A 12,750-nucleotide genomic window follows, 5' to 3' on the forward strand; every position below is an offset into this window, starting at 1 on the left:
CTCCCTCCCACTCTCTCTAAAAATCAATGGAAAAAATATCCTGGAGTGAGGATCAAAATAAATAATAAAATGAAAAAAATATATTTCTTTTTAAAAGGAATGATTGGACAAATTATTGATCAAGCCTTGGTTTCCTTAACTACCAATTGAGGATACCATCTGCCTAGCAGGTCTATTGTGAAGTTTAAATGAAAAAAGCTGGGTTAATTTCATCCTCTCATTTAAGACACAGCTGAAACATCACCTCCTCCAGGAAGCCTTCCCATCTGAATGTGATACCCTCTCTGGGCCCCAGATACCCCCATGGCTTTGGAAACTGCCTGCCTCTATCACTGGATTCAGGGCACTTTCAAGGGAGGACATCCGACTAATGTCTGGGTCCCCCAGCACGTGACTTAAGTGCAGGGCCCTGCACACAGTGGGTGCTTACTGAAGGCTGACAGACTTACTTGGCACATGGAAGACCAGAGCAGGTTGTCCTCCACTCCCTCTAGCTGACCACATGGCAGGAAAGCATCCAGGGGAGTGGCCTCTGGCCACCAGATGGCACCCCTAGCCATGCAATGGCTCCATCAGGGCTGGGTTGGGTGCTAGGGGAGTGAGGGGGAGGGCTGCAATGGGTGACTCTCCCTACCCCCCCACCCCCAGCCCACACAGGCCACCAGGGGTCAGCAGCCCAGGCCACTCCTTCCCTTCCCCTTGCCTGATCCCTGGCAGACCCTAGCAGACTGAATGTCTGGCTGGATAGAACGGAGCAGGTGTGCTCCAGAGGACCCCCAATGCATGAGTGAAGGGTAAGAAAGTGAAGGGAGGGTCTCCTAGGGGATCCCCACAATGCAGCCACTGCTTCTGAGTCAGCGAAAGTGACCTCCACTTCCTGCTTGGCTGCCCAGGTTGAGATTGGTGCTTTAATTAGCACCTCAGGGTGTGTGCTCCAACCTGGAAGAACAGGAACCCTGGGTGCTTGGCAGCTCTGTGGGGCAGAGAACCCCACCTTGGGCTGAGACCCTGGGTGCACCATCTAGCTCTGCCGGTCCTTAGCGGTGTGACCTTGAGCAGGTGTGTCACCTCTGAGCTTTAACGTGTCCCAGCGCCCATTCACCAAGGACCTGCTGCTTCAACCGGGCAGAATGGGCGAGGCGTCTTCATAGGCATTTATCTCTTGGAAGCCTTCCAGCCGTCCAAGGGGTGGTGACGGCACCTTTCTTAACAGATGGGGCCAGCTGGCCTTCCCAGATGCAGGTCTGACCCCTCCTGCTTGCAAAGGGGCCCGAGCATAGGTCCCGCCAGGTGGCCCCGGCAGCCCTGGGTGGGAGCTCAGCACTGGCTTCTGGTGCTCACTGTTGCTTTGTACTGTCCCCGGCATCTGCCCTCCGTCAGTGGCAGGAGCATCCACAATCAGAGGCCAGGGGAGGTGATTCCTGAAGGTCCACCCTTGAGGTCCCCAGCTCTGTCCCCTGGCCAAGCAGTCTTGGAGTGCTAAGGGCCTCTGCCTTCCCACCGCCTCAGCGCCAGAGCTACAGGAGCCAGTGCGTTCTGGGGCCCCCCTTGTGGGAGGCCGTCTGGCAGCTGATCCATTCACCTCGCTCAGCTGTCACCTCTGTATCCAGGCCCTGGAGGGGGGACGGCTCAGGGTCCTATTGGGAGGCCCTCCTTCCAGATCTCTGCTTTGACTCCAATGGAGACTGCTCCCAGCTCTATGCATGGGGAGTCTTCCATGACCCACCTTAGACATTCCAATTAGGGTCAGGCCCTTCCCGGCTTCCCCTGGCCCCGGGAGAACAGCCCAGCTTCGTTACGACACACCGTTGCTTGCTGACTTCTCTGTCTCCTTCCACAGATGGGGGCCCCAGGGGCAGGAACCAGGCCTCATCTAGTAGTCTCCTCCCATACCACCCAGATGGGCACATCGCAAACCTCGGACAGCGTTCACCGACGGACTGTGTGAGGGCCGGGAAGGAGGGGCCAGGGCAGGCTGGGGGCTTCCTTCCCTGGGGAGAGTGTGGCCTGTCAGCCCCACCCACTGTGCCCACAGGATGGCAGGACCAGGAGGCGCCCCTCGTCTCCAGCACTGTCTTGATGGGCACAGCAGCCTGGGTTGGCACACACAGGCCAGGAACAGCGCGAAGCCCAGCTATTTAATCTGCAAAACCTAGTGCAAAATTAAAACACAGGGCCTCTTTCTCAAAAATTATTTATAATTTCTGGATGGCAACAGCTGAGACGAAATCAAGCCCGAGGCCCTTCACGACTGCAGCCATGACGCTGGCCCTGCCCGCTGGCCTTTGCCCTCCCATGCGGGAGCCTGATGAAGCCAGACGCCTGCGCCAGGAGGACAAAGGCTGTCCAGGGGAGGGCCAGAGGTCGGAGTTCGCTCCGTGGGGACACTCCCCTCCAACGCACACATGGCACAAAAGAATGGCAGTGGTGTTAAAAAAAAAAAAAAAGGTTTATAAATATTTTCTCCACTGTACAAAGTTCCCCCAGCCCTGCCCACCCATCACTGTTCACATTTCTCATGTTTTTAAAAATCCCAACTATATTTATTTTTTAAATCATAAAATATATTTTTTCTTTGTTCATATTTAAAACTATTTACAGGGGCGCAGAGAGGCCAGGGTGGCCCGGCCGAGGTCAGGACGAGTCTGTGCAGGGGGACGGCGGGGGCGGGAAGAGGTGGAAATAGCTCCTCTCCGTGGCGGGCGAAGGAGGGCAGCTGTCCTCCGCCGACAGGTACTGGCTGTGGGGTGTGGGCGGGGGCGGGTAGGGGTCTGAGTCTGAGTTCAAATCCAGGTAGTACTTGCTGGCCTTCCAGCGGCTGGCACTGTAGTCGCTGTCACACACGTCAGTGCTGCAAGGCGTTGTCGGGGGCGCTATGCCACGGATGATGTAGGGCCTGCACGGGACAAAGAAAGGGGGGTGGGGCCTGATTTGAGGACCGGATGGGCACAGGGGTCCCCCAGTCATGCAGCCTCTGCACCTCCACATCCCCATCTCTAAGTAGACGTGCCTCCACCTCCCCGGCAGGGCTCCCAAGCCCAGGCCCTGGCGAGCACGGCAGCCCCAGGCCAAAGTCACCTTTACGGAGAACAAGGCCTGCAGAGCCTACCAGGATGACCCTGGGCAACTTACTTAACCCCTCTTCGTTTCAACTTCTCACTGATGAAATGGGGAGAATGGAGCAGCACCCATTTCAAAAGGGACTTGTGAGGGTTAAATGAGATTCTGCATAGAAAATGCTCGAAACTCCCTGATAGGAGAAAAGTGCTCGACAACCATTCCCCCTTATATACTGTCCCTCTGGCTGGGAAGGGTCCCATCTTGGGTTCAAGAATCCTGACCCAGAGGTACCACCCAGCTGTCCTCCATGAGGGCTTCGCTGCCCAGACACCTCCTGCGCGCTGAACCCTGTGTCGGGCTGCCACGCGGCCTGCGTGTGGGGCTGGGATCGCGGTGTGTTTATGAGCCCCAGCTCCAGGCCACAGGGGGCTCACAGGGGGCAGGAAGGAGGAGCCAGCGAGGGGTGCCTGGTGCTGAGGAAAGTGTGTAGGGGGAGGATTCCCCTCACAGGACCCCAAGAGCAGAAAGGGACCCCGACAGGCAGTGGGAAGGGAAGAGGTATCAGAGGTGACACCCAAATCAGGGCAGAACAAGGCATGGGGTATTCCAGAGACTGAGGGGCCCGGCCTGGCTGGTGTGGGTGTGACAGCCCTGGGGCAGTGGCCTACGAGGCTGCTGGGGACAGACCCGGCCTGAGGCACTGGGGAGCCACTGCAGGTCCTTGAACAGGCAGTGACCAGTAAAGAGGTGCGTCTCTTCAGAGACTGGGTAACTCCCCTGCTCGGCCCGGAGTTCCCGAAACGGCCACTAGATGGCAGGTGACGCCTCGCTCAGTCTCCACCGTGCCAGGTGACTCAGTAGAGAAAGAGGGGCCTCGGACACTCCAGAGCTTCTGCCTGCACCTGGGCGGCCTGGGCATGTGCCAGAGCCCACCCCACCCACCCCATCAGGTAGTTCACTTGGGGTGAGGGGCCCAGTGCACCTGGAGCCCAGCTGGCTGAGACCGCCAGGTTGAAGTCAGGAGGGTCACCCCCTACCCCACCGCAGGCCGTGACTGGCCCCTGGACACAGCCGGCACACCGGATCCCACTTCTCAACATGCTCAAGTGCCCCCTTCCCCCCAAGAGAGAGAGAGTGTCTGTGACCCCCAATGTGACCCCGTGGAGGATTATAGCGGAGAGAGAGAGAGAGCGCCAAGCAGAGCCACCCCAGCACTCATGTGAGATTAGATGTGATCCCCGGCGTCACTGCCAGGGTCCCACAGCCATGCAAGATCGGAATGAGTGGGAGCATTCTTCCAGGCCCCATCTGCCTGTCCCGGCTTCAGAGCCACTCAGAATTTGGGATCCGGTGGGCTTCTGGCCTCAACATGCAGACCCGGTCCTCTGGTGTGGAGGGCAGCCCGGTGAGGAGGAGAAGAGCCAGGGGAGGCAGGACTAGGGTCCATCATGTGCTCATAACCACCCTGAACCTCTCCCAGGTTCCTCCTCCTAGGAAACGTGGACCGGACCCTCCCGGCCACAGGCTCCTCTGGAGGCCCGGCCAGCCACTCCCACCAGGGCGGTGCAGGGACTGCGTACCTGTAGGGCCTGGCGGGGGCGGGAATGTTTGAAGAGTAGAATACGTCCACGTTGTACAAGGAGGGGTCCGTGGCGGGGGACGGCGGTGGGTTCAGGATCTGCGGAGAGCCGAGCGGGGGTCACAGAGGCCAATGCAGCTGTGTGGTCCTGCCACCCGCCGCCAGGTGTCCCCCCAGAGCAGGAGGTGCGGGTCCACACTGGACCGACCGGCTCAGCAGGCCCACACCTCCCAGGGCCCCTTGTCTGGTGAGGAACTTCACCTGTTTGGGCCGTGGTTTCCTCATCTCTAAAATGGGGCTGAGAAGACCTGCTTCCCAGATCAGGGTCTGTCCTGACACTTTGTGAGTCACCCTTCCCCTGCCCTCAAAATAACAAGCCCGGCTGGTGGCTCAGTGGTTGTGCATTGACCCAGGAAGCAAGAGGTTGCCAGTTCAATTCCCGGTCAGGGAATGGGCTTGATCCCCTTTAGGGGGCATGCAGGAGACAGCTGATCAACAATGTTTCTCTCTCATTTATGTGTCTATTTCTCTGTCCCTCTCTCTCTAAAAATCAATACAAACCTTTTTTTGAAAGGTAAAAAAATTACTCTCTTTTTTTGGAAAATAAAGTCCATACTCTTGTATACTTGCTGATGTAACATTACTCAGGAAGCACACACAAGGATCTTGCCATGGAATGTTGCTCTAAGGGGGTCCCTGCTCGTGTTGGGAGGGGCCCTCTTCCCTGCGAATTCTATTGTGCCTTTTGAATTCTGTACCATGAACATGCGTTACTGATGCAAAATCGTGTCGTTAATTTAAAAATAGCTGGCTCCATGTGGTTTCTTTTTGGGGTGATGAAAATGTTCTAAAATTAACCATGGTGATGGTTGCACATATCTATGAATATACCAAAAACCACTGAATTGTACAGTTTAAGCGGATGAATTGTATGGTATGTGAGTTATATAAAAAACAACGGTTGGGCCCTGGCCAATATGTGTCAGTGGTTAGAGTGTTGGCCCATGGTCACGGGTTCGACTGTCAGTCAAGGGAACGTACCTGGGTTGCGGGTTCCCTCCCCACCCGATTGGGGCGTGTGTGAGAGGCAACTGGTCGATGAGTCTCTCCCACATTGATGTTTCTCTCTCCCTCTCCCCCCACCCCTCGCTCCCTCCCTTCCATTCTCTGAAAGTGAGGACTAACAGCAACAACAAAAAAACCCAGCTGGCTGTTCATGTCACCTCTTGCTGCCTAAGATCCCCAGCTCCCAGCAGAGCCTGGGACAGAAAAGGCAGTCTCCTGAGCCTCCGGTGTCTGCACGGGAGGCCAAGGGGCTGCTTCCTGGGGCAAGCTCGGCCTTATAGGGGTTCCCGGTGCATCTGGCTGGTTCCGTGGGGCATGTGAGAGTCCGCAGGGAGGACGAGAGGAGTGGTGGTTGGTATTCTAACTCCAGGCTTCTGGGTCCTACCTGCCTCTGCCCCAAAACGCAGTCGGGTCCTGGAGCCTCCAGGAGACTCAGTTCCCATCCTGCGAACCCGAGATAACAGCTTCTGCTGCCCCCTCCTCCCCTTCCAGGCCTGCCAAGCTCAGGGCCGATAAGGAGGAGGCAACACCCTGGACGTGCGGGACACCCAGAGGGCAGGAAGGCCTGGCCCTGGCAGGTGGGCTTGCTGGAGACCCCAGAGAAAGCTCCAGGGGCTGCCCTCACCGCAGAACATCCAGTCACAGGGAGTCAGGTTTCAAAGGATTAAAAAACAGAACCTTCAGACTCCGATGTTTATATACACACAGGCTCACCTGTGTGCCTCAAGTTCGCCAGTCACCCTGGATCTGTGCTCTTGGAAAAGAGGGTACCCCAGCCAACCTCAGGGAGAGGGTTCCCACGAGGGACCCCCCAGCAGGGCTCGGACACTGTACAGTTGTTCTGCTACCAGGTGTGGCTTGGTGAGAGCCAGCCCCTCACCCCACTGGGGCTGCCCGCAGCTCCAAGGAGCATTTCAGCCACAATAGTCACCCCATGAGTGCCTGCCCTTTAGAAAACAACCCAGCTCTTTTCTGGGAACCAGCAAGAACTTGGTTGGAAAAGAGAGTGTTCCTGGTGGGGATGCTGAGGGGGGGCTTGCACAGGGATCCCTGAGCACCCCATGTAGACAGAGTGCAGAACAGAGACTGCGCTCGGACAGTGAAATGCCTACTAGCAACCGAGGAGGTGGGATGATGGGGGGAACTTCCGTTCTAGGTTTTTGTGTGGTTCCCAGATTATCCGATGAACAAGGCGTGCCCTTTTCTCAACTGAAAGCAGTGTCGCTAGAGAGGAAAATGGCAGGCTTGTAGGGGAGGAAGGGGAATTCTCTGGTGGAACAGCAAATTAGTCTAGGAATCCTGAGGTCCCAGAGGCATCCCCAGCCAGCCAGGCCTCCTCCCGCCCCCACTCACCGGCGGGTACAGCGTGGCCTTGGTGCTGGAGGAGCTGCTGGACGAGGCCCCGGTGACGTGGTTCCGGTCGTAGAGGGGCACCCCGCCCCGGCCCCCCATCAGGCTCACGGAGCTCATCATGGACTTGCCGCATGAGATGCCTGCGGGGGACGGGGACAGGGCAGGTCGGGCTGGGGTACCCCACAGACACAGTGGGCCCTCCACAGCTCCTGCCGCCCACAAGGCCCAGGTCCAGGTGAGTAAGGCCCTCTGCCCACCACCAGTGTGAGCCTCATCTGTAAAATGGGGAGACACACAGACCTCCCCCGGGGCCACTGTGGGCCTGCGGGAGTGAACTCGAGGGTCTCAGCTCAGGGTCGCCTGGCACAGAGGGCCCCGTTCTCTGGGGACTGCTGCACCGGTGACCGAGCCGCTCCCTCGGGCCTCCCGGAGCTCTGGAGAAGCCCTGACCACCCCCACATCCAAGCAGAATCAGGCCTCATCTGCACACAGACGTCAGAGTCCCAGCAAGGCCGGCTCTGGGCAGGGGAACAGGACAGGAGAGAGGGACCCAGGGCTGGGCAGGCACCGAGGAGTCCTCAAGGTGGCCCTGAGATGACCTCAGTGACCCTCTCGGGGCTGAGCACTGACTGACCCCACCTCCGTGGCCACACCGTGACGTGAACCGTGGGCTCAGCCTGGCAGTGCCACCTGGGAACCCACACCTGTGGCCTCTCAGGTCCCTGCTCCTGGTGGACTACACCTCACCGTGGTTTTAACTGTGCAGCCGCAGTCCTAACTGCGCTCAGGACAAAACTGCTTGTTATATACCCAGTGACTCCTTTGATTCTAGAGCAAAGCGAAGTACCCGTCCCCCTCCTCCCCCCGAACACTCAAGACATGCTCCGCAAGAACGCTAAACGCCCTGGCTGGGTATCTCAGTGGTCAGAGCGTTGTCCTGATACGCCCAGATTGCCAGTTCAATCCCAGGTCAGGGCACATATAAGAATCAACCAATGGATGCATACCCAAGTGGAACAACACACTGATGTTTCTCTCCCCCTTCCTCTCAAAAATGAAAAAAGATCAGTAAAAATTATTTAAAAAAAAAAAAGGAATATTGAAGGTTAAATCCAAAGAGCGTGCCCACGCCTCCAAGGCCAAAGGACGGGCCGTAGCTGTGCAGCCTCTGCCCTGAGGACTCTGATGCCAAGCAGAAGCTCAGGAGAGCCCGAGTGCTGTGACCGACTAGTGATGTCTGCCACACGCACGACACGGGCATGGCAGCAGCATCCCTGACCCACTCACCCATGTCCTGCCCAGACTGCTCTCCCCACCTCCGCCCAGGGCCCTGCACGTCGCAGCTCCTTACCTGTGAAGGGACCGTGTTGTGAGGCACCCGGGGCTATGAAATTGAGGGGCACGTGAGGGGTCCCACTGACGTACTCATGCGGGAAGGGCCCGTTGGCCCCTGTGTAGCGCTGACACACCACACGCTGGCAAACAAAGTAGACCCCGCCCATGACGAAGAGCGAGAGGATGATGCCGATGACGGGCCCGATGGCACTGCTGTGGGCCGGGCCTTCGTCCAAGGGCGGCTTGGTGATTTCTGACAGAGGACAGACAGGAAGAGGGGGTCGAGGTTAACTGCACGGGAACAGGCTCCCCTGTGGGGAGATCCCATGTGGGGACCGTGGGCCCTGGAGGAACTGTTCTGCCTGGGGCCAGCACTCACTGACAGGGGGCCGGAAGGAGGGGATGCTGGGGTGCTGGGCTGGGGACCCATGCTAACCTCAGTACCACCCACCCGCTGCCCCCTTGGCCTGCCTGGAGCACCCTCCTCCCCCCTCCTCCCTCTTCTCTCCTCTCCCTCCTCCTCCATCTGGCTAAGCTCTATGTATATCCCAAGGGGCCCTTAACAGTGACTCCCCCACAGCAGCCTCATGTTCATCCCCCTTTGTCCAGCGTTCTCTGTAGCGGCTGGAAGTACACAGTTGCTCCCATGAGTCATGAGCTGGGCCAGGAGGCCCTCGGGGCTGGTTCCAGGACTGACCACCAGGCAGTAGGCATGGGGCAGGCAGAAGGAGCCCAGTGTCTCCTAGCCCAGTGGTTGGCAAACTGCGGCTCGCGAGCCACATGCGGCTCTTTGGCCCCTAGAGTGTGGCTCTTCCACAAAATACCGACTTCTGCGCATGGGCCACGAAGTTTCAATCGCACTGTACGTGCGCGCCCGCACGTGGTGTTTTTGTGGAAGACACTCAAGGGGCCAAAGAGCCGCACGTGGCTCGAGAGCCGAGAGCCGCAGTTTGCCAGCACAACGGGGGGTGGGGTTGTACTGTGCAGAGGGGCGGGGCTAACAGGTGTGCCAGGGGCCCAGGGCCTTCACTAGCAGGGCTCACTGAGCCCCGCAGAAATCCTGAGACGGGGCCTGGCTGAGGGGGCTCAGCCCCAACCCGCAAATGCCAGGAGCTGGGCCCAGGGCTGCAAAGGTGCATGCCGGGGTCCTCTGGGCGTCCTGAGCTGGGGAGGTGCTCCTTGGGCTTCTGAGCCCCGGGGCCTGGGCACGCTGTCTTTGATTCAGAACAGGAGCTGGAGTCTGGGCTCTAGACTCAACATGGGCACAGCTCTGGCGAGGGTAAGCCTGCTGCCTGACCGATGCCACTGGCTGAGGTGCCTGGGCAGGAGCAGGACAGTACACACTCAGGCCAAACCTGGCACCTGTGCGTGCCTTCTCCCAAGGGGGCCTGCCGTGCCTCTCTCCCAGCTGGAACACCCCGAGCTCACGGTCTCCCTCTCCCCTCAGCTCAGCTGCCCCGCCTCCTCCACTCGGGGAAAGCTTCCCTGCCTGCTAGCAAGGCCAAGGACTCCCGACCTCCTAGCCTCTGTGAACCCTGCCCCAGTCCGCTCCTCCCTTCTGGACCCCAACTCCGAGGCAGAACCTCCGCACCGGGGGACCCCGCCCGCCCTGGGAAGCCGGCTCACCACACATGAGCTCGTCGGAGCCGTCGATGCAGTCGGGGAAGGAGTCACACTGCTGCTTAATGAGGATGCACTGGCCACTGGCGCAGCGGAACTGGTTGGGCAGGCAGAGGGCTGCGAGGAGGGAAGCTGGCAGTCAGAGGCGTCAGAGGGCGCGGCGTGGCTCCCTGCCCCGCCACCCAGGACCCCAGGAAGATCTGGGTTCCAGATGTAGAGGGACACACGGACCCTTTCTAGGCCTGGGCAGGGAGATGGCAAATCCAGCCTCCACCCTCCCCTCGATGGCCCTTGTCCCAAAGCTGCTGCAGGGCTGGGGTCAGGGCCGGCAGCGGAGAGACGGTACTGATCAGGCTCCTTCCTCGGCACGAACAGCGCAGGGACTCACCCAGCCCCTGCCCCAAGGCTCTCCCAGGTACAGGAGGTGAGCCAACGAGAGGATCGCCCACGAGAAGCCTTGGCTCCCTAGAGGGCGGGGGGGGGGTTGGGGGGGGCAGGACACAGGTGATGTCTCAGCAGAGCTCAACTGTGAAGGCAAAGGCATCCACACAAGTGACCAACGCGGCTCGCAGCCTTTCCGGCGGGAGGAAGAGAGAGGCTGGGTACTGATTACTGCTGCCGCCTCCCCTCCTGCGCCCGAATGCTGCCGGGGAAGGAGCTGGAGCCCCACCAGGAAGGCAGCTGCCCAGGGGCTCAGCCACCGGGCATACTTGCCATCTGAACTCCTCCCTGCCCTGCCCAGATGCCCCGAGAACCACTTGGGAGGCTTCAGAAACAGAGGGTGGCGCCCGGAGCTTGCACTGGGGCTGGCTGTGAGTGCAGCATGTGCACCGGAAGCAGCATTTACAACGGGAAGGGGAGGGGACAGTTCCTAATGGGGCTCCTGCCCTCCTCATGATCGAGGCCAAACACAGGGCCGGGCATGAGGGTACAGCTGGGCTCAGTAAGTATTTAGTCACTGAGGGCCAGTGGTCTCTATTGCAACTGCTCGATTTCGCTGTTCCAGCACAAGACAGAAACCAATGCGCCTGCTGTGTCCCAATCAAAGTTTAGTTACCAAAACAGGTGTGGTCTGGGTTTAGCCCTCAGGCCAGTGTGCCAGTCCAAATTCCCAAGGGCCTCTTAGCTGGAAAGACTTCACAACGGTGACTTTACAGACACATCTAGGGAAGTGACGCTCATCGTGAACAGGGGCGCAGGCCGTGACCACACAGCACCCGAGTTATCTAGACAGGACCCTCGGCTGCGGGGGAGGCCGGAAGAGCGACCCATTAAGAGCTCAGTGGCCGTCCTGGGCCATGGTGTTAACAACATGTGACAGGAACCTCCAAGCAGGTCACTTATAAAAGGAAAACTCACGGGGGAAACAGAGAGATGTTTCCCTGCCAAGGTCTAGAGCAGCGGTTCTCAACCTGTGGGTCGAGACCCCTTTGGGGGTCGAACGACCCTTTCACAGGGGTCATCGCCTAAGACCATCGGAAAACACATATATAATTACATACTGTTTTTGTGATTAATCACTATGCTTTAATTATGTTCTATTTGTAACAATGAAAATACATCCTGCATATCAGATATTTACATGACGATTCATAACAGTAGCAAAATTACAGTTATGAAGTAGCAACGAGAATAATTTTATGGTTGGGGGTCACCACAACATGAGGAACTATATGAAAGGGTCGTGGCATTAGGAAGGTTGAGAACCACTGGTCTAAAGGAAGATCCTGCTGGTCACAGTGGACCTGGGATGACAAAGCCCATCTCTTTGTAACGTCTGGTTCCATGAGTGGCTAGAACCTACTCAGGGTAAGTGTTACCCCACACACAGGTCACAGGAGGCCAGCCTGCCTTGTGGGGTGGGATTTACCCAGGTGCAAACCATGAACATCCAGCTACTGGACCTGTCTTGGTTTCTGTAAAACTGTGGACTGAATGAAGGAAGGTAGGACTGACTCTTACACTCCGCCTTCAAGTCAAACTGCTTGGCAGGGCAGGATGGGGGCAAATGGCAAGGTTTTCCACATTTGGCCTAAGAAGTAACTTCTTTCCCTCCCAAGCTGAGGAGGACCTGGCGATTTCTCTCCAGGCAAAGGTTTTACAGAGACGCTACCCTTGTGGCCAGTCAGAGACCTAGGAGGGTAGGACAAGTGGCTTCGGGGGAATTGCACGGCTCCAGAAAGGATATGGACAGGGCAGAGTCTGGGTAGGGCCAAACCGGGGAGAGGCCAGATTGTGGGGGGGGGGAATAGGAGCAGGGCCTTGGTGGATGGGGATTGGGTAGGGCCGGACGGGGGCGGGGCCTCACCATCACAGTCTGCCTCATCTGAGCGGTCCTGACAGTCAGCCTCACCGTCACAGCGCAGTCTCAGGTCCACGCACTGGCCCCGCGCGCAGGGAAACTGGGCGTCGGAGCACACCGGGCAGCCCTCCTCATCGCTCTGGTCGTCACACTCCGGGAAGCCGTCGCAGCGCCAGGCGCGGGATGCAGTCGATGTTCCCCCGTTGCACAGGTGAACTGGTCCGGGGAGCACGTGGGAGGCTCTGGGGGGGGGGGGGAAAAAAACACCGACCCACGCCGCCCCCCCCAGTGGAGGTGGTCTCCACTGGGGGTGTGTTCTGTGCGCTGCCCCACCCCCGGTTAAAAAAAGGGGTTAATGTTTGTGAATAAAAAAAAAAAAAAACTCTCTTGGGGGGGTTTTTTTTTCTTTTGGGAAAAAAAAAAAAGGGGTGGGGAT

The 12,750-nt window shown here is 58.3% G+C and overlaps 1 protein-coding gene across 1 annotated transcript in view; it reads right to left on the minus strand.

Annotated features, from left to right (window-relative positions):
* Positions 1 to 2,521: 2,521 nt before the first annotated feature.
* Positions 2,522 to 12,750, minus strand: part of LRP5 (LDL receptor related protein 5) — a 62,225-nt gene continuing 51,996 nt past the window's right edge. The window contains 8 exon segments of the mRNA XM_006102480.3: positions 2,522 to 2,896; positions 4,641 to 4,738; positions 7,058 to 7,197; positions 8,409 to 8,645; positions 10,019 to 10,129; positions 12,321 to 12,493; positions 12,495 to 12,508; positions 12,510 to 12,556. Of these exon segments, the coding sequence (XP_006102542.1) occupies positions 2,635 to 2,896; positions 4,641 to 4,738; positions 7,058 to 7,197; positions 8,409 to 8,645; positions 10,019 to 10,129; positions 12,321 to 12,493; positions 12,495 to 12,508; positions 12,510 to 12,556 (1,082 nt within the window). The 3' untranslated portion in view covers positions 2,522 to 2,634.

The sequence above is a fragment of the Myotis lucifugus genome, unplaced genomic scaffold, assembly GCF_000147115.1.
Source record: "Myotis lucifugus unplaced genomic scaffold, Myoluc2.0 scaffold_415, whole genome shotgun sequence".
Lineage (NCBI taxonomy): Eukaryota > Metazoa > Chordata > Mammalia > Chiroptera > Vespertilionidae > Myotis > Myotis lucifugus.